Source organism: Oryctolagus cuniculus, chromosome X (genome assembly GCF_051225735.1).
Source record: "Oryctolagus cuniculus isolate XC-2025 breed Fujian yellow rabbit chromosome X, ASM5122573v1, whole genome shotgun sequence".
In the NCBI taxonomy this organism is placed as follows: Eukaryota; Metazoa; Chordata; class Mammalia; order Lagomorpha; family Leporidae; genus Oryctolagus; species Oryctolagus cuniculus.
The window spans coordinates 73,159,686-73,184,642 of NC_142888.1; the positions used below are offsets into that span (position 1 = coordinate 73,159,686).

A 24,957-nucleotide genomic window follows, 5' to 3' on the forward strand; every position below is an offset into this window, starting at 1 on the left:
TGGGAGGAACTCTGGGCATCCATGGGCTCTGTGACACATCCTGTTGAATTGGGCAGAAAGCCCTATGATGACTGCTGAGATAAACAGCTGGATTCCAGGCTGTTGTTTTGCTTGGTAGCCCTGCAGAGCTGCAGAGCGGAGGCTCGTTGCCATAGCAGCACACATACACCTTTGGGGAGCCTGAGACGTTCGCCCAGCTCAGCAGCCCCAAGCAACTCTTCCCGGAGGCACTCCAAGTCCTCCTCTGAGCAGCCCTCCAGAGGTGGAGTAGAGTCGCAAGAGCAGCCCCAGGAAAGAGCCAGGGTAGGGAAGGACCTAAGCTGACACAATCCAGCCATGATGCAGGAATTTCACTCTAGCTACAGGCTATTCTTTACTGCTTCATATCTGTGGAAGAAATGTGCCATACAACACACAGCATTCAGCTTTCTCCCAATAGGAAAACAATGCACCAAAGGGCCCGTGATCAGTAAGTGAAAACTCACAACCAGGGAATAGGGTGAAATGGGATCTGACACAGGGAACCACTAACAGGAACATTTTTGTTTTTTTGTTTACAAAATAGTGATATAGCACTTAACGTATGGCAGGCACTGTTCTAAATACTTTATCATCTGGGGCCGGCGCTGCGGCTCACTAGGCTAATCCTCCGCCTAGCGGCGCCGGCACACCGGGTTCTAGTCCCGGTCGGGGCGCCGGATTCTGTCCCGGTGGCCCCTCTTCCAGGCCAGCTCTCTGCTGTGGCCAGGGAGTGCAGTGGAGGATGGCCCAAGTGCTTGGGCCCTGCACCCCATGGGAGACCAGGAGAAGCACCTGGTTCCTGCCATCGGATCAGCGTGGTGCGCCGGCCGCAGCATGCCAGCCGTGGCGGCCATTGGTGGGTGAACCAACAGCAAAGGAAGACCTTTCTCTCTGTCTCTCTCACTGTCCACTCTGCCTGTCAAAAAAATTAAAAAAAATACTTTATCATCTGTTAACTCATTGAATTCTATTAAAAAAAATCTTTTAAAGTAGATGGGAGAAACAGCCTAAGGTCACACAGATGCCAAGTGGCAGAGTCAGGATTCCAGCCCAAGGGCAAGGACAGATTGTTCTCTGTCATTCCGCCTTCCTAACACCCTGAGTTTGCAAGCTTTGTGAGAATAAAACAGGACAAGGAGTCACTGGCCCTCTTACTCTTCCCCTTTCCTTTCTTCCTTAGCCTCTTTTGTATGAATCAAGTACATGAGTCCCACCTGCCCCCTAGTCATGGGGGGGGGGACAGAGACTAGGGGGCTGGCACCATCTGGATGCTTCAAGAAAAGCCAGCTCTGGCAGGGGCTGAGGAAAACTGCAGTGATTTGGAAACTCCTAAATTTTCTTTCCTGAGCCAGAATTCGAAATGAGTGTGCTTCGAGGCTCTCCACAGAGAGCAGCAGCAGAATCTCTCTAACCCTGGCCTCAGGGAACAATCACCCAACAAAAAGGAGCCGGAGCTAAGCCTTTGCTTTACACTGAACGGAGCAGGGAAGAAAAAATGTGCATCAGGGTGCTCTTTAGCGCACTATTGTGAAAGATAATGCCTTGTTTATATTAAGCAAGGCCCAGTGGCCCAGTCCTGAGAAAATATGGCCAGAGCTGCAAGCCCAAACAGGAAAATTTGGAGAAGCTTGTGGGTATTCCACGCAGAGAGTTTAAGCACTCACAGCTGGGATGAAGGCGTCTTTTGGAGCATTCAACCAACAAATTTGTTTTGAAAGCACACTTTTGTTTGGCACTCTGGTAGGCGCTGGGAATACAAATACTCAGAATGCCACCACCATTGGTGCTACAATCACATATGCTTGCATATGCATACATTATCTCTGCAAGGGAACAGAATGTGCTAATACAGATTACCTGTGGGTAGTTAGGGAACACGGGTGGGAGGGAGAGTACCTTGTCACTGTAAACCCTTTTTGTATCAGAGGCATGTACCACGCTACTTTAAAAAAGTTCATGGAAAATAAAATCAAATGTAAATTTATTTTGGTGCAAAAAAAGTTTTAAATTCATACGGGGTGGAGGGGGCTGTCTGCAAAAAATCAGGGAAAATGCATATGATGACAAAGCTTTGCATGGATTTCAAAAATTTTGTACCCAAATAAATAATTCCATTTCCATGAATTTTTTGAAGACCTTTGTATTACCTATATATTACCTATTGAAGAAAAAAATGAGATGAGAGAGACAGAGACAGATACGTAAATGTGTAAATAGAGAAGTAAATAACCACAAAAGAGCTCAGAAAGGCATGTATAAATGCTAGGGGGTGTTGACCAGGACACCAAGACTGAATTTACCGATTTGTCTTCCTGACTCGGGACAAAGTTTAGGCTTTAGCCACAGCAGTTATTTCCAAGAGATCATCTCACCATGCCCCAGTTAGAAAAAAGACAAAAGTGTGTTTTCCAGTCTTTTTCCGAACACATCCCACAAACTTCTGACAAGAATGCAGAGGCAGGTGAGCCTTGCTCAGGTCAGAAGGGAGTTTGTCCTTGCACAGGTCTTGGACTTCCCGTCATGCTCCTCCTCCTCCTGTGGGCAAAGGTGACTCTTGGTAACAACCATTCACCTGGCAAGTACACACCTGTGCCTAGCCGGCCCTCTAGCAGAAAGAAGTTTCCCAACGGGCTCTGTGTCCAGCTGGTCTCAGGCCAAAGCCACCTGCTCACTCCAGCCTAAACCTGCTCAGGAACTAATACAAACCTGAGAACAAGGGTCAGAAATCAGGTTCTGGTGGTTTTCAGGATATCAAGTGGATAATTTGTTCTAGTGCGGGCTGTTTTTTCTGGATTACACTCTGACAGTTTATAATCCTGGCCTGATTTCCCCTCGCATACCTCTCCCCCAGGCTACCTTTAGGTTTCCTTTCGCCAAAGGCCAGTGAGTCTGTGCGGGGAAATAATAATGTAATAACTATGACCACCCTTTGCTGCTGCCGCCATGGGCCAGGCATTGGGCTAAGTGCATTCCATGCATTCCATTTCATGCAGGCCTCACAAATGCCCTATAAGGGAGATACTCTAGCTACATGGGTTATGCAGGTGAAAAACTGAGCCTCAGAGGGATAAACAAGCTGGTAAATGGTAGTGACTGGATTGGAAACCGGACTGTGTGGTTACGAGCCCATCACTGCTGGCCTATAAAGGCTCTTACCAACTCTGTTCCACTGCCTCTCATAAACTTAATTTTATTATTAACCTATTCCTGTCCTATTTAAGCAGAGAAATGTGCTGTTTAAAAAATCACTTATGATATCCTAAAGCTAAATATAAAAGGCTTTCCTGTTGTCTCTTGTTGTGGCTATTCAGGCCAAGGCTTCCCTCCAAGGGCCTGTGTAAGCAGGGGTTATGTGGGAGCACAGCGTTTGGGCAGATGGGAAATGAGCAGAGTTCTGCTGGCCCTGAGTCAGGGTCCTAAAAAGATCTAGCATGGGACGTTAGGCTTATAAAATCAGTGAGGAAATGAACCCCTTAGACCAGGCCCTGGGATTAAAGGTGTCAACAGCTTCCTTCCTTCCGATTTATTATCCCTGGGGTGAGAAGTTGGTGGGGGTAGGGGGTGGGGTACAGGCCTGGGAATGTGCATTTTGCAACTGACCGTTGAGGGTTTTGGGGGGCTGGCTTCTGGATCCCATTGAGTTATCTTCTTGGAATTCTAGGTGCAACTTGGCTCTATATCCACAGGTTCCAAACACATCGGCAGATTCAACCAATTTCCAATAAAATTATTAGAAAAAAGAATTGCATCTGTACTGAACATTTACAGGCATTTTTCTTGTCATTATTGCCTTAACAATATAGTATAATGCCTATTTGCATAGTGTTATATCTTAATGTTAGCTGTCGCAAAACACACCGGACACTGGAGTAAGGGAAAGGGTTTATTGGGAACACCCTACAGACCGGAGTGAAGGGGCGGCGAAGGAAAAAGAGAGAAAGAAAGAGAGAAACAGAGAGGAGAGGAGCTAGCAAGGAGTGAAGAGGGAGAAGAGAGATGAGAGGAGTCGAGAGAGAGAGCCAAGAGACCAGAGGAGGAGGCTAGAGACAGGAACCGAGAGAGCGCAGGGGAGAAGGACCAAGAGACAGCAGGAGGGAAGAGCCAAGAGAGCCACATGTTCAGGAACAGGCCCTTTTAAAACTTTGCCTGAGGGCGGGCAGGGAAGCAGGAGCAGCGAATCCCATTAGGATGGGGGTGGAGCCTGGCTCAGGTAGCTGGGCCATGCGGCCACCTGGCTACAACTGTGCCAGTTTCCTAACACATAGCATTTTCATTTATTAGGTATTATAAGTCATCTAGAGATGACTTAAGGTATATAAGACGTTGTGCATAGGTTATGTATAAATGCTGCACCGGTTTTTTATTTAAATTTTGTAAAAATTATGAGAGAGGGGCCAGCGCTGTGGCGTAGTGGGTAAAGCCGCTGCCTGCAGTGCCAGCATCCCGTATGGGCGCCAGTTTAAGACCCAGCTGCTTCACTTCTGATCCAGCTCTTTGCTATGGCCTGGGAAAACAGTAGAAGATGGACCAAGTCCTTGAGCCCCTGTGCCCAAGTGGGAGACCTGGAAGAAGCTCCTAGCTCCTGGCTTCAGATCAGCCCAGCTCTGGCCGTTGCAGCCATTTGGAGAGTGAACCAGCAGATGGAAGACCTCTCTCTGTCTCTGCTTCTGCTTCTGCCTCTCTGTAACTCTGCCTTTAAAATAAATAAATAAATCTTTTTTTAAAAAAAAAAAGTACATCAGCTCAAAGATTTACAAAAAACAAAAAAAAGTATTAGAGAACACACTCCCAACTTCTAGTACATTCTCTAAATCCCCACAACAGCAGGGGCTGGGCTGGAGCTGAAACCAGGAGCCTGTAGTACAATCCAGGTCTCCCACATGGGTGGCAGGAGCCCAGTCTCTTGGACCATCACCTGCTGCAGGATCTGCACTGGCAGGAAGCTGGGGTCCATAGTGGAGCCACAGCTAGAGCCAGGACAAGAACTGGGAATTGAACTCAGGCACTCTGATACGGGATGTGAATGTCCTGACCTGTGTTTTAACTGCTAGGCTAAATGCCTGCCCCCACACCATTTTATGTAAGGGACTTGAATATCTGTGGATTTAGGTATCTCCAGGGAGACCTGGGACCAATTCCTCGTGGATACCAAGGAGTGACTGTATATGTTCAGGGCCCAGACAAAAGAGGCTTTCACACTCCTTTATTCCATGTTCCAGACTCTGTCCCCAGGGTCTACACCTACAGAGGGAAGGCACCGGTTCTCATCTCCCTTACCTTGCTGTCATAGATTTGCCTTCCTCTCCTCCAATGTAGAGGTTGGAGACTAAGACTTCCCTCACAATCACCCAAGACACTCTCCCTCATTGTCACTTGTCAGACTTCTTTATAGATATATATATATATTTGAAAGGCAGAAGTATGGGGGGGGGTCTTCCTTCTGCTGGTTCGCTCCCCCACATGGCTGCAACAGCCAGGGCTGGGCTAGGCTGAAGTCAGGAGCCAGGAACTGCTTCCCACGTGGGTGGCAGGAGTCCAAAGTCAGGAGCCAGGAGTTTCTTCTGGGTCTCCCACATGGGTGGCAGGGACCCAAGCACTTGGACCATCATCTGCTGCTTTCCCAGGCACTTTAATTAGCAGGGAGCTGAATCGGAAGTAGGACAGCCAGGACTCAAACCAGCGTCTATATGCAATGCCGGCACTGCAGGCAGAGGCTTAACTTTCCACTCTGCAGCGCTGGCCCCTCTCCGACTTCTTAACCGTTGTTAGATGTGGAGCTCAGCAGCTTCCTATGCCTGGCTCAGCCCTGTTAGAGCAGCCTCCAGTTTTGCCAATGCCTTGCGGGCCCAGTGAAGTCAGTCACTTGCCATCTGGAAGACATCCGATCTATCTGTGCCTCAAATGTTCTCCCCACCCTGCTCACAATTCCTGGCCCCTCACCTTCAACAACGCAGGGGAAAAGCCACTTCCTAGTCATCTGTCATGTGTGTCTTCCAGGTGTTTTCTATGTTCCAGTGTATATTCAGTGGTGCCGGGCTCCATCTTTCATGCATTATCTCACTGAAATCCCACACCCACCCTGTGAGGTGAATAGTGCTATTATCCTCCCCATTTTACAGATGAAGAAAACTGAGGCTCAGGAGGTTAAGCAGCTTGTCCTAGGACGTAGAGCCAAGAAGTGTGGCATTGAGATGTGAACTCAGATCACTCTGATCCTAGAGTTCCTCTATGAACCACCGTGGATTTGTCTGTGCTCTTCCATCAGATTCAGTTCATTAAAAAAAGTTTGCTTTTTCCTGGATTTCCACCCCCACCCCCAATGCCCAGTCTTGGGCTCTGCTTACCATGGGAACTCACCCGATCTGAGTTTGCAGGAGCTTTGCTTACACCATCAGGCCCACTGGGCATCAGGTTCTGCTCTTCCCTGGCCCTGTGGGGGAGATGCAGACTGCCAGCAGCTAAAAGCAGGAGGCAGTGCCAAGTGTGGGCAGTAACTCGGGTTCCCTGTATTCAGGCAAGGGCTCCGCAGCTCCCCAGGGCTCACCTCATCACCACATCATAACCTGCATGCCTCTGGCATTGCGGCTCCTGTTAACAGTGCAGGGGAAGTGAATGACACCAATATCCTGTTGGTGCATGTTCGAATAGCTGGAGCATGGATGAGGGAGGATCGCCTTTTACTATCACCTCATTTCCATTGAAACTGGACTCTGCCAGATATCATCTGCCCCCTTGTGGACTGTGCTTTCCTGATGTTTTGAGGGAACAGAAGAAAACACATGCAGTTTCAATTTTCCTGGAAAAATCCTATTGCTTGAAAATCTTGCAGGGTCTTGGAATTGCCTACTCTAAGTCCCACTGACCCTTGTACATCTTCTGGGTGCTTGGACTGTGTGATGGGGGTTGCAGACTGCACTCAGCTCTTTGCTCTTTTGCAGTAGAACTGACTTAGCAAGGCTATACATCGTGCTAACACCTATCTGCCTTTTCTAATTCATGGTCGTCTCCCAGCAGTCTCCTTTGCAAAACAGGTTGATTCTCCTTTCCCTGCCTTGCTTTTCTTATTTTTAAAACTAATTTAATTTTTAAAACATTTATTTTTATTTATTTGAGAGGCAGAGTGTGTGTGTGTGTGTGAGGGGCGGGGGGAGGTCTTCCATCTCCTGGTTCACTCCCCAAGTGGCCACAATGGCTGGGGCTGGGGCTGGGCCAGGCCAAAGCCAGGAGCCAGGAGCTTCTTCCAGGTCTCCCACGTGGGTGCAGGGGCCCAAGGACTTGGGGCCATCTTCCACCTCTTTCCCAGGCCATAGCAGAGAGCTGGATTGGAAGTGAAGCAGCCAGATTTGCAACCAGCACCCATATGGGATGCCAACATCACAGGCAGCGGCTTAACTGCCTGCGCCACAACATCGGCCCCAAACTTAATTTGATTTTTAAGTTTATCTTTTTAGTTTTAAAATTTAACATTTTGGGGCTGGCACCATGGCATAGTGCATAAAGCCACTGCCTGTGGTACCAGCATCCTATATGGGAGCTGGTTCGAGTCCCAGCTGATCACTTCCCAGCCAGCTCTCTGCTACTGTGCCTGGAAAAGCAGCAAAAGATGGCCATGCTGGTTCACTCCCCATACGGCAGCAGCAGTGGAACTGCACCAATCCGAAGCCAGGAGCCAGGAGCTTCTTCCAGGTCTCTCATGCGGCTGCAGGGTCCAAGGACTTGGGCCATCTTCCACTGCTTTCCCAGGCCATAGCAGAGAGCTGGATCGGAAGTGGAGCAGCCGGGACATGAACAGGTACCCATATGGGATGCCAGCATCCCATATGGCGGTGGGTTTACCCACTATACCATTCTAGGCGGTGGCCTTACCCATGAAACCATAGCACTGGCCCAAGTGAAGCAACGCTTTTGCCACACCCTTCTTTCTTTCTTTTTTAGATTTTATTTATTTATTTTTTATTTGAGAGGTAGAGTAACAGACAGTTCGAGGGAGAGACAGAGAGAAAGGTCTTCCATCCACTGGTTCACTCCCCAAATGGCTGCAATGGCCAGGAGCCAGGCGATTCTTCCTGGTCTCCCATGTGGGTGCAGGGGCCCAAGTCCTTGGGCCATCCTCCACTGCTTTCCCAGGCCACAGCAGAGAGCTGGACTGGAATAGGAGCAGCCGGGACTAGAACTGGCACCCATATGGGATGCCGGCGCAGCAGCCGGAGGATTAACCTACTGCACCACGGCGCTAGTCCCTGCCACGCCCTTCTTTCTATCCGCACTGGGCATCTCCCTAGCTTGTCCCTAATGCCTTCCACACCTGCATGTCCTTCCCCTCCTCCACTTCAACACACACTTCATACTCCTTCCCCTCCCTCTCCTCCCCCCAGCCTATCATCTAACACCCACTTTGCATATGAGGCTTCCCACTGCTTGCAGAGAAGAAGGGTTCAAGGTTCCCTACCTCCCTCTCAGTCAACAAATACCAGCTGACTGCCTATTGTATACAAAGCACACCTGGAAATCTGCTCCAGCCAAAGGGGTGTCGTCACAATGGCTACCAACTGTCCTTGAGGGTGGCTAAAGGCACTTTGTATGCATTGTCTCGTATTTTGAAGGAGGCTTCAAAAATTCATGGAAAATTGCAATGGAAACATGTTTATTTTGTTGCCAAAAATTCTAAATCCATGCATGTCTTTTTTCATATGTATTTTATGAACTTTTTGAGGATTGCTCATATGCATGAATTTCAAGATTTTTAGCACCGAAATAAACTTCTCTTTTAGTTCCATCTCCCACAAAGTTTTGAAGTGCCTTCCTATTTTTCAGAGGGGAAAATGAGTCTCGGAAATGTTAAGCAGGTCACCCAGCAGATCCGGGTCTCCAACTCAGGTCCCCCTGCCTTTATAGTTCTAGCCTTTTCCACAGACTCCCACATTCACCCGCTCACTTTGTCAGCAAGTCTTTTGCAGTGCTGGTTACTGTTCTTGGTGCTAAGGATACAGCGTTCACAAAGGCAGGCATGGCTCTGGTCCCTGCCCCCTGTTCTCGGAGCTTCTAATCTCCTGAGAGAAGACAATGTTCTTGCTTGAAGCATCTGTGTCCTTGTAGTTTCTGCTGGTCCGCCTGTCCTGACTCTCACGGTTTGTGGGAAGCTTTGATTTCAACTTGGCCGGATTCCCTCCCTCCTTCCACCGCTTCCTGTCCCTCCCCCTCCCTCCCTCCCTTCCTTGTTTCCTTCTACAAACACTTGCGCTGGGGACAACTGTGTGCCCGAACACTGCTGGGTGCTGAGGCTAGAGTGGAAGCAGAGGTCCTCGTCCTCCAGCACTTGGAAAGCCCAACCATTCATACCTTCTTACCTCTGCACTTTTACTCATGCCATGCCCTCTGTCTGGATTGTCTTCCCCATACCTCTTTTCTGAAATTCAATCCGATCAAGGCCCAGCTCAAATCTCACCTCTGCAGTGGAGTTTCCCTTAACCACCCACCCACACTGATTGCTCCCCTTCTCTGAATTCACTTGCCACTGGACAACCTGAGTGTCTGAATAACTCCTTTGTCACATGGCAGAGGTTCCTGCACCTTTAGCTTTCATTTTCATATGAATACGTGGATCCTAGCACCATAGCTTGATGGTTCACCGCATCACCCATCAAACATATTCCTATTCTTCAAGAAACATTTACTGAGTGTCTAGTATGTATTTTAGCCATGGAAAAAATGACAGCTATTTTTACAGCAAGCATTTGACTTAGTGGTTAAGACACCAGTTAGGATGCCCATGTCTCATATTGGAGTACCTAGGTTCGATTCCCAGCTCTGGCTCCTGATTCCAGCTTGCTACTATTGCAAACCCTGGAAGGAAGCAGCTTATGGCTCAAGTAATTGGTTTCCTGCCTCCCATGTAGGGGACCTGGATTGAAGTCTCAGCTCCAGCTTCAGCCTGACCCAACCCCAGCTGTTACAGGAATTTGGAGAGTGACCCAGTGGGTGGGAGATCGATCTTTCTCCCCACCTATCAAAAAAATGACAAACCTTTGTGGAACCTCTTTCAGTTAACAAAGAACTTTCCCAACTATTTTATCAGTAAGTTATCACAAAACACTACCACTTCCGTCTTATCTTTTTTTGACAGGCAGAGTTAGTGAGAGAGAGAGAGACAGAAAGGTCTTCCTTTTTCCATTGGTTCACCCCCAAATGGCCACTAAGGCCGGCACGCTGCGGCCAGCGCGCTGTGCCCATCCGAAGCCAGGAGCCAGGTGCTTCCTCCTGGTCTCCCATGTGGGTGCAGAGCCCAAGCACTTGGGCCATCCTCCACTGCCTTCCCGGGCCACAGCAGAGAGCTGGACTGGAAGAGGAGCAACCGGGACAGAATCTGACGCCTGAACCGGCGCCGCAGGCGGAGGATTAGCCTAGTGAGCTGCGGCGCCGGCCTCCATCTTATCTTTCAACTTAAAAGAAAAAAAAATGGTAATTTAAGGGCTGCTGTTGTGGCGCGGCAGATTAAGCTGCCACTTGCAACACCAGTGTCTTATATGAGTGCTGATTTGAGTCCTGGCTGCTCTGTTTCTGATCCAGCTCCCTGCTAAGACGCCTGGGAAGGCAGCAGAGGATGGCCCAACTGCTTGGGCTCCTGAACCCACATGGGCGACTCAGATGGAGTTCTGGGCTTCTGGCTTCTTTGTGGCCATTTGGTAGTGAACCAGCGGGTGGAAGATCTGTCTGTCTTTCCCTCTGTCTCTGTCACTCTGCCTTCCAAGTAAATAAGTTCTATTTAAAAAGTAATTTAAGTTACTTCATAGATAAATATATTCTCATCATGAAAGCAAAAGCAGAACTGCCTGTCCTATTCCCTGACCACCCCGCCCACCTCCCGCAGAGATACAGAGGAGGACACAGTCCCATGGAGTGCCAAGGTCGTTCAACTAGTCTGTGTGGGGCTGGTGGTGGCAGATTTTCTGACTCAATTTCTTTCTCATCTTTCCCTGCCGCCTCCCATAAGCACTCTATACTTTGCTGTGTGCTGCTGCCCAGTGCAAGGCTCTGCACTGAAGCTGGGGCTCAGCAAGTGGCTCCATATCACTGCTTCCCCCATAGATGGGTTTCCTTTGCACAAAGGCATTGCATTCGGAAGTGGGCTACACTGACCCCATTTGGTCAGAGGGGCAGCTGAGTCCATACCAGCAGCCTCCTTACGGGTCCCTTCCACTGCCTCTGGGCTCTGTGACTAACGGCAAGGGCCCCCAAGAGGCTCCTTTGGGAGCGACTACACTGAGACCTAGTAGCACATGCCAAGCGTTTGCTGGACACACCCTGTGTGGCCACCAGTGTGCCAGGGGCCATGTGTGACAGAAGGGAGAAATACAAGGCATGATGTTGTTAAGGGGCCCAGACTTGTCAATCCGGCCGACACACTTCGTGCACAAGCCGGCACACATCCAAGTTCTGCAGTGTTGATGGCGCTCAGGCCTCTGGGGAGGAAGAGTGTGGCTGGAGTGATGTGGGAGGCTTCTTGGAGGAGGTGAGTTAGAGTGAGATGGGTGGAGAGAAGCCTGCGTGGAGGGTCCAGCCCTTGCAGGCCGAGGCGAGAGGGAATGTGCCCTCTGTAGGCAGATGCGTGAAAGGCAGTTGGAGAGCCGCCTGCAGCGCAGCAGGCAGGAGGAGGGAGTCGGCCACGGCTGCTGGGGCTGCGCTGAGGCTTCCTCGGCTGTGTCTTTTACCCAGCCTCGCACTTCGGCGCCTTTCGATGGCCATTAGGCCCGCAACAGTTGCGTTCTCCGCTCAGGGCATGCTCCGCCCCCTTCTCTCCCAGTTGGTCTCGGTTCCCGCATGGCGGCCGGGGACATTTCGCTCCGCTGCTTGCCACTGTTTCAGCCAAGACGCTGAGAGCGCCGCCAACGAAGTTTCTGATGGAAAAAACTGGCACCCGAAAGGACAGGGCAGACGTGTTGAGAGAGCCCCGCGATCACTGAACTTAAGCACATATTCTGTGCTAAGCTCTGTGCCAAGTGCCTCATACATACTAATCCATTTAACCCACACTGCAGTGCCCGCAGATGCTGTTCTTCACCCCATTTTACAGCTGAGCAAACTGAGGCACCGAGAGCTTCATATGGCCTCACAGCTGGAAAGAGGAGGAGTCAAGCCTCCAAACACTGCCCGGAGTGCCTTTCCTTGGCTCCTGACTGTTGTGTCGGTTCCCAAGCAGGGGATGGTTTGCAGCCTGGACCACTCCCATTCCTCTGGGTTTCCCTGGTCATTTTTCCTGCACCTCCCTGTGCTGCTCTCTTTCTAAGTGGCAGTCCTCTGCTTTCAGGGTTTGCTGGTGCAGGTCTCATCCATAGGTGGCTTGCCAGAGCCGCCGGGTCCTCACCTGCAACGTGATGGTCATAGCTCTGCATCATAAGGCTGCTGAAAGGATTCAATGAGAGAATCCACAGCGAGTTGCCTGTCCTCTGGTAAAAGGTCAAGGAATGCTAATGAGTGCTATTAGGAAAGGGAACAACGTGTAAGAGGGAACAAACCCCACTTGCTTTCTCAGCAGGGCAAAGAGGGTCACATTCACTGCAAGGTTCTCATCGGTTTTCAGTGGCTGAGGTTGTCTTAGGTGCTGAGAACATTAGGCCCAGGTCTGGGAGCATGTCTGGTCTAATCAGCCCTAATCAGTCACATGGGTGTACACTTGGTAGAACTCTGATGGCAGCGTCCTCAGGTGCCCCAGTAACATGCTTGCTGTCCTCTCCTCGGAGTGGCCTGAGTCATCTTGAGTGACAGCCAGTGTTCATTATTGTCACCATCACAACCAGCTACCCACCAAGCCCTTACGAAATGGAGGGTGCTGTTTTCAGGATGGCTGGGAGCACTGGATGTGGAGTCCTATGTGTTTTTCACACAGCTTTGGGGAGGGGGGTTTACCAAAGCCCTGGCTTTCTAGTCCTCCAGCAGGCACAACACAGCAGCAGTGCAGGAACCAGGTGCTTTTCAAACCCCTCCAGTTTCCAGATCTTCCCTCTAAGCCCTCTGGGCAAACAGTGATGCAAGTCCAAAGGGCTCAGTAGGCTTTATTATTGCAGAATTGTTCCCAGGCCTCAAGGGGCTAGATGCAGCCAAAATTCATTCATACCAATGCTACGTGCTGTTCCCTCATTCATCTCTCCCTCCAGTCAACATTTACCACCCATCCACTATGTGTTAGGATCTATGCTCGGTGATAGTAATGTAAAGAACAAGATATAGCCCCTCCATGGAACTAGGCAAGTAAACATTTAGTTATCATATGATGGCATAAACATCATAATTGACTCCACAACTATTTCTTGACCATCTCCTACGTACCAGGCATTGTTCTAGGCACCGGGGATACAACCATGAATGAAACAGACAAAAATCCCTGCCCTTGTGGTGCTGACATAAATAAACACCATTAGAAGTCCTGAGGAGAGGCCGGCGCCACGGCTCACTAGGCTAATCCTCCGCCTAGCGGCGCCGGCACACCGGGTTCTAGTCCCGGTCGGGGCGCCGGATTCTGTCCCGGTTGCCCCTCTTCCAGGCCAGCTCTCTGCTGTGGCCAGGGAGTGCAGTGGAGGATGGCCCAGGTGCTTGGGCCCTGCACCCGCATGGGAGACCAGGAGAAGCACCAGGCTCCTGCCTTCGGATCAGCGCGGTGCGCCAGCTGCGGCGCGCCGGCGGCACCGGCCATTGGAGGGTGAACCAACGGCAAAGGAAGACCTTTCTCTCTGTCTCTCTCTCTCTCACTGTCCACTCAGCCTGTCAAAAAAAAAAAAAAAAGTCTGAGGAGAGCTCAAGGGGTACTGACTGGTGAAATCTGGCAAAGCCCACTGAGGAGGTGTGAGCTGAGCTGGGTTTTGAAGAACTATACCCCAGCAGAGAGGCAGGGAAGGGCATGCCAGGAAAAAGCAACAGAACAGGAGGTGTGCCTTATTGGCTCCCCAGAGAACGTGCCATCAGAGCAAATAGGCCAAAGCCCAGGTCTCAGCATTTTTCTAAGAGCCAACCCTGGCTACAGGTGAGGGGTCTCCAGTATGGCCTCCTCACGTGGTGGTGGTAGTTGGTCTTATCCAGTGGCCTGAGAACCCTAGCCTCAGGCTTTTGGCCTTAGGAAGGGCACAGCATTCTTTGCTAAAAGCCTTCATTTAAAAGGAAGGCCTTTAACACTAGAATTGTCACAGCATTATCATGCATTTGCTGTGACCTTATAAATCTAATATATTAACACATTCCTTAAATAAAAAAGTGAAAGTTCTAAAAAAAAAAAAAAAGGAAGGCCTGTCCTTCCCTGAGAAGCTAAAGAAATTTCAATAAAAATTAAGTTTAAATCTAGAGCTTTAGGGTCAAGTAGTTTGGCTTTTTTTTTAAAAAAAAAAAAACAATCATTCGTGAGTTGGCTGAAAATAGAAAATAAGCCATGCTCTAAAAATGGACTAAGTAAACAGTGCTTTGGTTTTTATAGTTTCTGTTTAATATTTATTAAACAGATTTTGTCAATTGTATTAAAACTAGCCAGCTTCCATATTTAATTGTATTTCGTGACCCAAAGTAAACAGTTAAACAGGATTGCCTTGAAGTTCTCTTTGAAACCTTCTGTCAAATTAGATATCTCAAAGCACATTACCTCACTTCTGTAAGCCTCAGTTTCATCAGCTTCGAAATGGGATGAATAATAATACCTACTTCTCAGGGATGTTGAGAGAGTCAGGGGAGTTAATCCATGTAAAGTGCTTAGCATCATATCTGGCATATAGGAGGTCAAAATAATGAGCTATTATCCTGATTCTGTAGCTTCAGAGAAATCATTCGTATCTGGTTGTATCGATTGTTTAATCAGCAGAAGCGGGCTCAACTTAATTCAATCTGTCTGGCTCTAAAATTCTGAAAAGGACTATACAGCTCCTAGTGGAAGGCATAAGAAAATGATTTTGTAATGCAGACAAGAAAAGTTGATTTCCAGTTTCCCTGGTCAACAAACTGAGATACATGTGACTTCAGACAGAGAAGCATGGGATTGAAGCAGGATTTTCATTTCGGTGGCCAAACTCCCAGCTTTCCATCCTAATTTGCAAATAGCATGCTTTGACCCAGAAGCCCAAGTGCTTTTACCCCTGGTCTTCTCTTCTAGGGTGAAGTCACCTCCAGGCCCAATTCCTTTTTTTTTTTTTTTTTTTTAATAATAAACGGACTTCTGAACCTTAGTTTAATTGCAAAAGTGAAAGGAGATCTGTTGCTTTTAAAGGTCTCAGCACCTTATCTCTTCCCAGAAGCTTCTTTCCCTGGGGAGTGAAATCCTGGGTTGGGTAATCAGGTGGGGACCTCACGGATTCCTTTAAATCTTGCAAGAGCAAAGGGAACCACGGAAACCCTGGAGATTGCACGCCCTCCCCGCCTCGGCTCACTGAGCTGCGCAGTGTGCTTGTAAGGCAGGACAGATGTATTTCTGGCCTTTGCCCCCTTTCATAAGCAGTGTTGTAAAATAAGTACTCTGAGTTAGAGTTCAGGATTCTCACCATAACCACATGTTCTTATTCAGCCCATTCTAAAAGTATCTTTTTCTTTCTTTACAAGTTTTTCCTCCTCCCTTTTCTTTTCTTTCTTTTTTACTTTCTCTGTGCGATTCACTTTCTATAATACACGTGGCATTTTCTGGAGAAAAGACTTAGAAAATCTTCAGGTCAAAGATAAATTCATTACCCTACTCTCCTATGAATGAAACGAAAATTAGAAAGTATTTAAATAAAAGAGCAGTTATAATAATAGCAAAACTGTGTGAAGCTGGTGCCCAGCATTGCTCTAAGTAATTGTCACACAATAATCCCTCTCATCTTCATACTATTCCTATGAGGTAGTTACTATTGTCATCCTCATATTGCAGATGGGGAAACTGAGGCACAAAACAAGTAGGGGTCGGTGCTGTGGCATAGTAGATTAAGCTTCCACCTGTGGTGCTAGTATCCCATATGGACACCAGTTCATGTCCCAGCTCTCTGCAGGTGGCCTGGGAAAGCAGTGGAAGATGACCCAAGTGCTTGGGCCCCTGCACCTGCGTGGGAGACCTGGAAGAGGTTGCTGGCTTTGGATTGGCACAGGTCTGGCCATTGCAGCCATTTGGGGAGTGAACCAGTGGATGGGAGACCTTCCTCTCTGTCTTTCCCTCACTCTGTAACTCTGCCTCTCAAATAAACATATAAATATTTTTTAAAAAACCTGTTAAGTAAAAGTTGGATAAAAAAGTCAAGTGAGAAACTTGGGTATTTGAAAATGAGCCCAAATGCTTCTCTTGAGTAGCTCCTGAACAGGAACAGGAGGAGCTGTGTGCTGTGCTCCAGGCAAGATCAGGTGACAAGGAAGCCCCAGACCTCAGTCTGCCTCTGCCTGCCTCTGCCTTGGTGTAAGTCCCTCATCAGCTCCAGCTCCCTGAGCAGAAGTGGATGTGTGTTTTTGGAGGTATCAGCTTATGTAATTTTGGCACCCTCTGTTTATTTTTTTAAAAGATTTATTTATTTTTTATTTGAAGCACAGAAAGAGAGAGAAAGAGAGAGAGAGAGATCTCTTCCATTCACCGGCTCACTCCCTGAATGGCCTCAACAGGCAGGGCTGGGCTAGGCAGAAGCCAGGAACCAGGAACTCCATCCGCGTCTCCCACATGGCTGGCAGGAGCCCAAGCACTGGGCTGCTTTCCCAGGTATAATAGCAGGGAGCTGGATTGGGAGCAGACCAGCCAGGATTTGAACCCGTGCTGTGTTCTGACATGGGATGCTGGCATTACCAGAGCAGCTTACCAGAGCAGCCACAATGCTGGCCCCGGCATCTTTTTTTATTTTTTTTTAAATCCTTTGAAAATGTCACCAAACCATTTGATCAAATGAATATGCTGCTAGGGTCTCTGCCTGGGCTTGGATGGCACCTGTGCAAGGGGTGGCTGTGCGGGAGAAGCATCCTTAGCTTCATAGCACATCTGCTCTGCCCAAGAGATTCTTAGCCGCTCGCCGGGCCGGGCACTGGCGCTCACTCAGACAGAAGAGTTTTCCTTTTCATTCCCAAACACAAGGCCCGCAGAAGTTGATGTCTCAACAGCTGCTCAGCAGAGACTTTGCTCTGGTTGTGTCTTTGCAGCCACAAGCATCTCCATTCTGGGAAACATGTCTAATGTGATCAGACTCGGCATGTTCTCTTCCATCTCAACACTGCTAAATTGCCTCCCTGTGTTGCAAAAGTTGCCCAAGGAAATGAAATCCCAGGATGGATGTTCACCACCAAAATAAGACCCTGTGTCCACCGTCCCGTTCATTGACAGTCATGCAAAAGCCAGGATTAATAGACCCCTTTAATTTAACTCAGTTTTGTCTCCAAAGAGGGTCCAGTGACAGCAACCACCCAATATGTCACTTGAACACAGTTTATATTTGTTGCTGGGATACCAAAGGCTCTTTTAAGCCTTTGGCTAAGAAGAGCACCATGCATCTGACCTTATTCACCTGCACATACAGCAAATAATGGCTGAAATGATAGGAAAGCTCCTCCAAACATTTTGAGTGGAACACAAGGCATTTTTGTGTCCAAAAATTACAGCGTCCAATATTTGTTGTTCAAATAAATCTCAACCTGCATACCAAAGTGCACATTACACATAATAAGATGAGGCTTCGAGAAGACAAATGTTAATTATTTTGAGGTAAATCAGATCACCTTTGACCCAAACTCCGAGCCGTAATTTTGTTGCTCATCTTCTTGGTCCCGAAATTAATGTAAATCTTTACATTTGTAATTTAACTTGCCAACACTAAGCCACCCACACAGTCTGTAAATGATTGCTCTGAGTCAGAGACCATCACTGGCGATTGTGTTAGATACTGTAAAATGTTCCCTGTTAGGATTAAATCACCCAATCCCAGTCCTTTCACTGACGCTGCTTCATGTAAAAATGATGGAGCCGGAGGACAGCTAAACTGAAGGGACTTTAGAGTTTGCTCCCCACGAGTCCTGCTTTCGTGGGTGAGAAACTAGAGCTGCGATGCTAGAAGTGACTTGTTCCCAGGTCACTCAGCAGCTGAAGCTAAAACCCCAAAGGCCAGTACCGGGTGTCGAGATGTAATAAGGAGCCACCCTTGGAAACCCTTGTCAGAGTCCAGCAGCTGCCCCCTTGCCCACCCTGCTGCCTCCAACAGCATCTGTGAGTCCTGGCACCCCGCGGTCTGCTGCTGTCCAGAAAGAATCATGCCATTTTGAATCCAAGTGGTCAGAATATGATTCCAACAAAACAGATCAGCTACTGTTATAACAATAAGCATTGACTTGGAGTGGGGGGTGGGAGGGGGGAGAGAACATACAGGCAACTGTGAATAATGGTGCCTCTTCAGGAGGGGGACCAGGGATGAGAGAGGCAGGACAGGGAGATGTTTACTTGGCGTTTTATATCTTTTCTTTACTATTTGGCTTTTATCACCATGCACAGATGTTAGCTGCATTACAGACCTAAAAGGCAAATTGCAAAACACTATGCTCACAAACTTCAAAGGAGAAACAGAATTTATCCCAGGAACACCGATGCTTGAAAACCCCTTACACAGTACAGCAGTACTTTTTGAGGTTCGTCTACCAAAGTGTCCGTAACGGCAGAGGAGGTTGAATGGGTTTCCCCAGGAGTCTGGGGGCAGTGCCAGAAACGGTCTTTGCACACGAGAACTCTCTCTGCAGTTTGTTTTTAAAATGCCTTCAAATTAATAGACTCTCTAGCATATCTGCATCTCTTTTAGTCCAAAAATAATGCCTTAAATGACTTACCATCCACGAAAACAGCCCCTCTGGGAAGACACCCCTCGCTTCTTTCCCCGGCAGTCCGGAGCACCCGCAGCACACCGCCTCCGGTGACTGAGTGGAGAGGCCCCCTGGAATAGGAAGCGCGGCTGTGCACGAGCTGACCTGTATTCTGGCTCTCTCACCTGGAATCAGGCTCCGCGGATCCTGTTAGGCATTGAATAGTAACAAAACAACGGCATAAATTAGGGTGTTGCTAAGATTGTGTACCATCAACGTTCGCATGAGCATAATGGACGTAATGAATTCTATAGCACTATCCTGCACAGCTTGGAGAGATTAAAACCACTTTGTCTTTAAATTAAATTTCAAAAATCATTGAACAACAAGAATAGAAAGAACAACAACAGCAAACCCCCACCTCATCTATGTCAGCTACCCAATTGTAGGGAGGCACCACTTCTTGCTTTCTAATCATTAATGCCTGGTCCTGGGTTTATTTTAATAGCTGCCAGCTCAGTGAGTCCACATCTATTGTAATAACCATAAAGGGGGCTTGGGTCCTCTTGTATTGTGTACGCAGCCTAAGTGGAGAGGCTCTTATCCCTTTTCAGGAACAAAATCTATAACTGCAAAAGACCAAGCTGAAGTTTATTTTACATAAATGCTACGCAATGTAGTGTGCCTAGGCTGTGGCAGAAAAAGAAATGTGGGCTTGACTTCAGCAAATCTTCATTCAACAAAAACAAGTGCTAATGGGCTGGGGACTGGGGGACCCTCGCGTTGGTGTGCTTATGAGATGCCAGGTTACCATACTTACTGCTTGATACATTTTTGTCTTACTTGATTCTCACTCCAGCACTAGTCTATTCCCATTTCACAGATGAGACAACTGAGGCTCCAGGAAGTTAAAGGACTTGCCCAAGGTCAGACAGCTAAATAAGCAGCAGAGCCAGGATTCCGGTCCAGATGCTTCAGATTCAAGAGCCCCTGAACTGCTTCCTGTTACCAGTTAGCATTTATGGAGTGTTGGGGAGTGCTAATTATGTATGTTCTATGGGAGGCGCTTGGCATGAATGATCTAATCTTTCAACAATCCTCTGAGGCAGACATTATTGTTATTATCCCCATTTTAGAGATAAAGAAAACTGATGCTGAGAGAAACTAAGTAACTTGCCCAACAGCACAATTAAGTGGCAGGGTTCAGATTTTGAGCCCAGGCCTAGTACCAGAATAGAGTTCTTAACCACGTTGTTCAGGTTGAGGTGCTTGGCCGGGGGAACACACAACACAAACTGCAGGATCTCCTGGGCATTCCTGCATGCCACGTGGACGTCATCTGGGAACAGCTCTTAGACACGCCAGGTTGTGAGGTATGGTCTCAGCAGTGTTGCACCTGCACACATGGACCACCTGTCCTAGCATTTTTGATTTTTAATGTGGCTTGAGAGAGAAGGTGCTTTACTCTTCACAGAAATCTTGTGTTAACAAGCAAAACCCACTGGGTTTCTGAGCCCTAGTCAAGAGCTATAGAAATCGCAGACATTCTCATGTGGATCCCAAATAAGGGCTTATCCAAAAGAAACGTTAAGTGTCCTCCATTGTCTGGGCTTGTTAGCCTGTTCGGTAAAATGCAGATGCTACTTTTCCCTCTTTGTGAAATGAGTTTTGAGGTCCTGGCTGTTGTTGAGCTCACTCCATAATCTTTAACCACACTGCAATCTCAGCACTACGGAACTGTGCCAGCTGTAATCCTCTGCTTTGAATGGGATTAAATAAAAATGGCTTGGGCCAGGTAAAGATGGACGAAAGGAAGGCAACCAGGTGAAAATTGGTAACTAATATTATCTTGTGTTTTAAAAAAGTGTTTACAAAGAGGCGATATGGGGCCAGCGCTGTGGTGTAGCAGGATAAGCCTACACCTGCAGCACCACCATTCCATATGGGGGCTGGTTCGTGTCCCAGCTGCACCACTTCTGATCCAGCTCTCTGCTATGGCTTGGGAAAGCAGCAGAGGATGGCCCAAGTGCTTAGGCCCCCACACCTGTGTGAGACCTAGAAGGTCCTAGCTGGCCCAGCTCTGGCCCTCGTGGCCATTTAGTTCGGAGTGAACCAGTCTTTCCCTTTTAACACTGCCTCTCAAATGAAAAAAAATCTTTCCAAAAAGAAGCAATATTCACCAAACAAACCTAATCACTTTAAACAGATCAACTCAGGTTACCATTCTTGATCAATAGCTCCTGAAACTGACCATTCTTGATCAATAGCTCCTGAAACTGGAAAGGTGGATACATGGTACTTTTTAGAGAAAACTCAATGGGCTATGACAATCTATAGGAAACAGTTCGATTTTGGGGGCAAGCACTGTGGCATACTGGGTAAAGCAGTCACTGGCACCCTATTTGAGTACTGGTTTGTCCCAGCTGCTCCTCTCCTGACCCAGTTCCCTAATGCACCTGCGAGAGCAGAAGATGGCCCAAGTGCTTGGGCCCCTTCACCCACTTGGGATACCTGGAAGCAGCCCAGGCATGCTGGCTTCAGTCTGGCACACATGAAGTGTTGTGGCCATTTGGGTCTAAACAAGTGATGTAAGATCTAACTCTACCTTTCAAATAAACCTTTAATAGTTCATGATTTTGGGGTATATTGGGCCCAAGTTTCATTTTCCTGTTTTTTATTGAGTGTTTATGGGTCATACAAGCAAGCTATTCATTATCATTTCAGGAATTCCCATAGCATTTACTCAAATGTAAAATATTTTTATATGAAAATAAACAAGCAAACACAATTGTATTGTGTATATTTTTATTTCTTCAAATTATTTATCAGGAGTGACTGAAATAAAAAAATGTAATTGAGTCCCATCATCATCATCATCATGGAAATGGCTTTAAGAGAAAACTGGTCAGAAGAATATTATTGCTTCCCATTTTCAACCAGCACATAGTTGCTTTTGATAAGACAGACAAGAGCCTGTCGAGAATGCTCAAGATTATAATACAACATGCCTGTTTACAGGGGAACAAACCTAGGGAATAACTTATGTGAACTTCTTGATTTCATCATACAAGACAAGCACAAAAGCACCACCCATGCCTCTGAGGACGTTGGACCATGCACCCTTGAAAAACGCTTTGCCTCCTTCATCACGAGCAATCTTCCTCCAGCAGTCAAGTGTGCCTGTGTACATGATATCAGCTGCAAAGAATAAAGACATGGAGTTGGTGACTGAAGGCAGCCCAGAGTCCCTAGACTAAATAATACAAGAGCCCCGCCTCCAAGAACAGATGTTGGTTTCAAATTCAACATTGACACATATCTGCATGGGCAATGCTGAAAACATCAATGCAGAGTTCCCATATTGGTCTTAACCTCTAATACCATTTAAGCACCCTCATTCATAGGCATGGGAAGGGCCTGCTCAGAGGCAACTGTGTAGGAGACACAGATGCTATCAGCCACATGGCTACCTGAGCAGACTGCCATTTTTAGAAGCAGGCAGCGCTAGTTTGTGGCCACAGCTTGCCCCACCCACTCCTGTGACTTTCTCTCCTGCCCAAGTGGGACTTACTTCCTTTACGCCCCGACTGCATCATCATGCGCCGACGAACAGTGTCAAATGGATAGGAAGTCAACCCAGCAACAGCAGTGACAGACTGCGCAATCATCCAGCTGATGAAGATGTGTGTGTTCTTGGGATCTGGAAGCATTCCTGGGAAAGAAAAAGAGACACTTTTATTGGACAGCAGCTTTATGGACCTGTTGTTTTCCAGTCCCTGAACACGAGGGCTGTTATCAGATGACCTTGACTTCTTTCAGCAATTAAAACACAAATCTCTGGCTCCTGAAATACTCAATTGACTCAATGATCTTTTAAAAATTGTCTCACCAGAAACATCTTTAAAGCACACAGTAAACTCACCTTTTGCGGTGTCATAGATACCGAAGTAGGCAGCCCGGTAGATGATAATGCCCTGTACAGACACATTAAAGCCTTGGTACAGGCCCCTAATCCCATCAGATTTGTAGATCTTAACCAGGCAGTCGCCGAGGCCTCTGAATTCCCTTTCAGCTCCAGCTTTGCCCACGTCAGCTGCTAGACGGGTACGGGCAAAATCAAGAGGGTACACGAAACACAAGGATGTGGCTCCAGCAGCACCACCTGATGCCAGATTTCCTGCAAAGTAGCGCCAAAACTGGGTCCTCTTGTCCACGCCACCCAGAAAGATCTGCTTGTATTTATCTTTGAAGGCAAAGTTGAGAGCCTGGGTGGGGAAGTATCTGATGACATTGGCCAGGTTACCACGCCAGAAGGACAGGACTCCCTGCTCCTTGGGGATACGAACCACGCAGTCTATAATGCCCTTGTATTGCTTATCGGCAGTGATTTGCTTGCTGGCATGCTGCACCTGATGGACAAGAAGAGGGTGAACCGGGGATAGTTAAAACATGGAGGATAAAAAGAGCATACGTTTATCATCTCAATTAGTGTGTTTTATAAGGGTCCCTCCTCTGTCTCCAACATCACACAGGCTGGACTCGCCTCTCTCTAACACTGTCACATGGGATCTGCACCATCTAAAGCATTAAGCCTCCACAGCTTTGGTGGGGATGGGTCACCTTCAGGCGGACCGGCTGACCTTTAGACCTGGAGGGAAGGTCATTACCTCAGTCGCAGGTTCAGAGGCGCTAAGGCGGGTCCCATGTAGGGCGCAGTCACCTTGGTGACCGCGGCCAACGCCTCAGGTCTCCTGAGCCGCTTCCCTCGCGCTCCGCCCCTCCCCTTCTCCTAGAGGTGACCCGGCCGCCATCATCCCTCTGCTCGCCCGCGCGCGCCCTCTAGAGCCAGGCGGAAGAGCGCGCCGCGCAGGAAGGCTGGCCGAGGGGAAGCGGCAGCGGCTGCGCGGGGGCGGACGTAGAAGGCACACGCGCTTCCCGGCGCCGGCTTCCGGCCGGGTGAGGTTTGAGCGCGGCCGGCGACTAGGCCGCCGATGGACCGGTCCGCGTGGCCTACCCAAAGCTGTTCTCTCCTTGCCGCGACCTTGAGGTCTTCGGCAAGGACAGATGTCTCTTCCTAGCGCTGGCTTTCAGGCTTCGCCCTTGACCCCAAGGCCCGGGGTTACAGTCTGTCCCAGACTGCCCCAATCGCCTTCGCTGCCTCACGCACGCCGAGGCCCTCGTCTTCCCCACTTCCCTCTGCCCCCGATCCCTTCCTAGACTCATAACTTCGGGTCACGAAAGGCATCTCCCCAAGTTTGCCTTTTGTTCTGACTTTGCAGCCATCCCTGCCTCACCTTGCCACTTCCCTGAGCATGTCTACAGAGTTAGCTCCCCTCTACCCTTTTCTGTGCGACCCCCTCCCCCCACTTCCTGGTTGGGGACCTCGGCCCCAGGACGTACCTGCAGCAGCAGCTTGACCCTCTCGATGGGCGCTACCGCGGTCTTGGAGATGGCCGCAGCCACTCCACCTGCCAGAAAGTCCTTGGCGAAGGACACAGCGGCATCTGTCATGTTGGAAGGAAAGAGGAGCCAGGCGACTGCGGGACAGGACTGGGCTGGGAACCGGCTTTGACTCCGGGACTCTGGGGCGGAGCAAAGCAAATGGCCGATTTATATAGGGGGAGGCAGAGCCGGAGCTGCAGGCGTCGGGGGCGGACCGGGGCGGGCACAGAGTGCAGCGCGCAAAGAAGCAGAGCCGCTGATTGGCTCCGTGCGCTAGGGGAGGAGCTGCTAGGTCGGGCCAGAGGCCACCCTGCGTACAGCCCCGGCTCTCCCGAGGCGTCTGACCTGGCTGGAGGAAGGGGACCCCTACAGTATACCCAGGAGATGCACGCTGGTCCTGAGGGAGGCCTTGGGATGGGGAGGAAGGACGAGGTCATGGGTGGGCCTGGACAAAACCTGCTGGAGCAGGACCAGGCCTAGGGGTGAGGCAGTAGTTAAGGGGACGCCAAAACTTAGTAATTAAGAGAATATTTAATTGCAATATTTAAAAAATTCCAACGAGCAAACTATGGCCTGTTTTTGTAAATAAAGTTTAATTAGGATTAGGATGAAGCATGGGGGGCAAGTGGAAATTTTAAATTTCCATCATTTGTTCATCATAAATTTCTGTGTTACTTTTGATTTTTAAAAATGCTACATTACGGTTATTTTAATTACTGAGTTGTTCCTAAAGCAAGG

At 48.6% G+C, this 24,957-nt stretch overlaps 1 protein-coding gene across 1 annotated transcript; it reads right to left on the reverse strand.

Annotated features, from left to right (window-relative positions):
• Positions 1-21,565: 21,565 nt before the first annotated feature.
• On the reverse strand, positions 21,566-24,364 carry SLC25A5 (solute carrier family 25 member 5). The gene is made up of 4 exons (XM_002720262.6): positions 24,178-24,364; positions 22,700-23,186; positions 22,349-22,489; positions 21,566-21,975 (listed from the first exon to the last, which is right to left on the reverse strand). The coding sequence occupies exons 1-4, from the start codon at positions 24,286-24,288 to the stop codon at positions 21,818-21,820; spliced, it is 897 nt and encodes a 298-aa protein (XP_002720308.1). The 5' UTR covers positions 24,289-24,364; the 3' UTR covers positions 21,566-21,817.
• Positions 24,365-24,957: the final 593 nt, after the last annotated feature.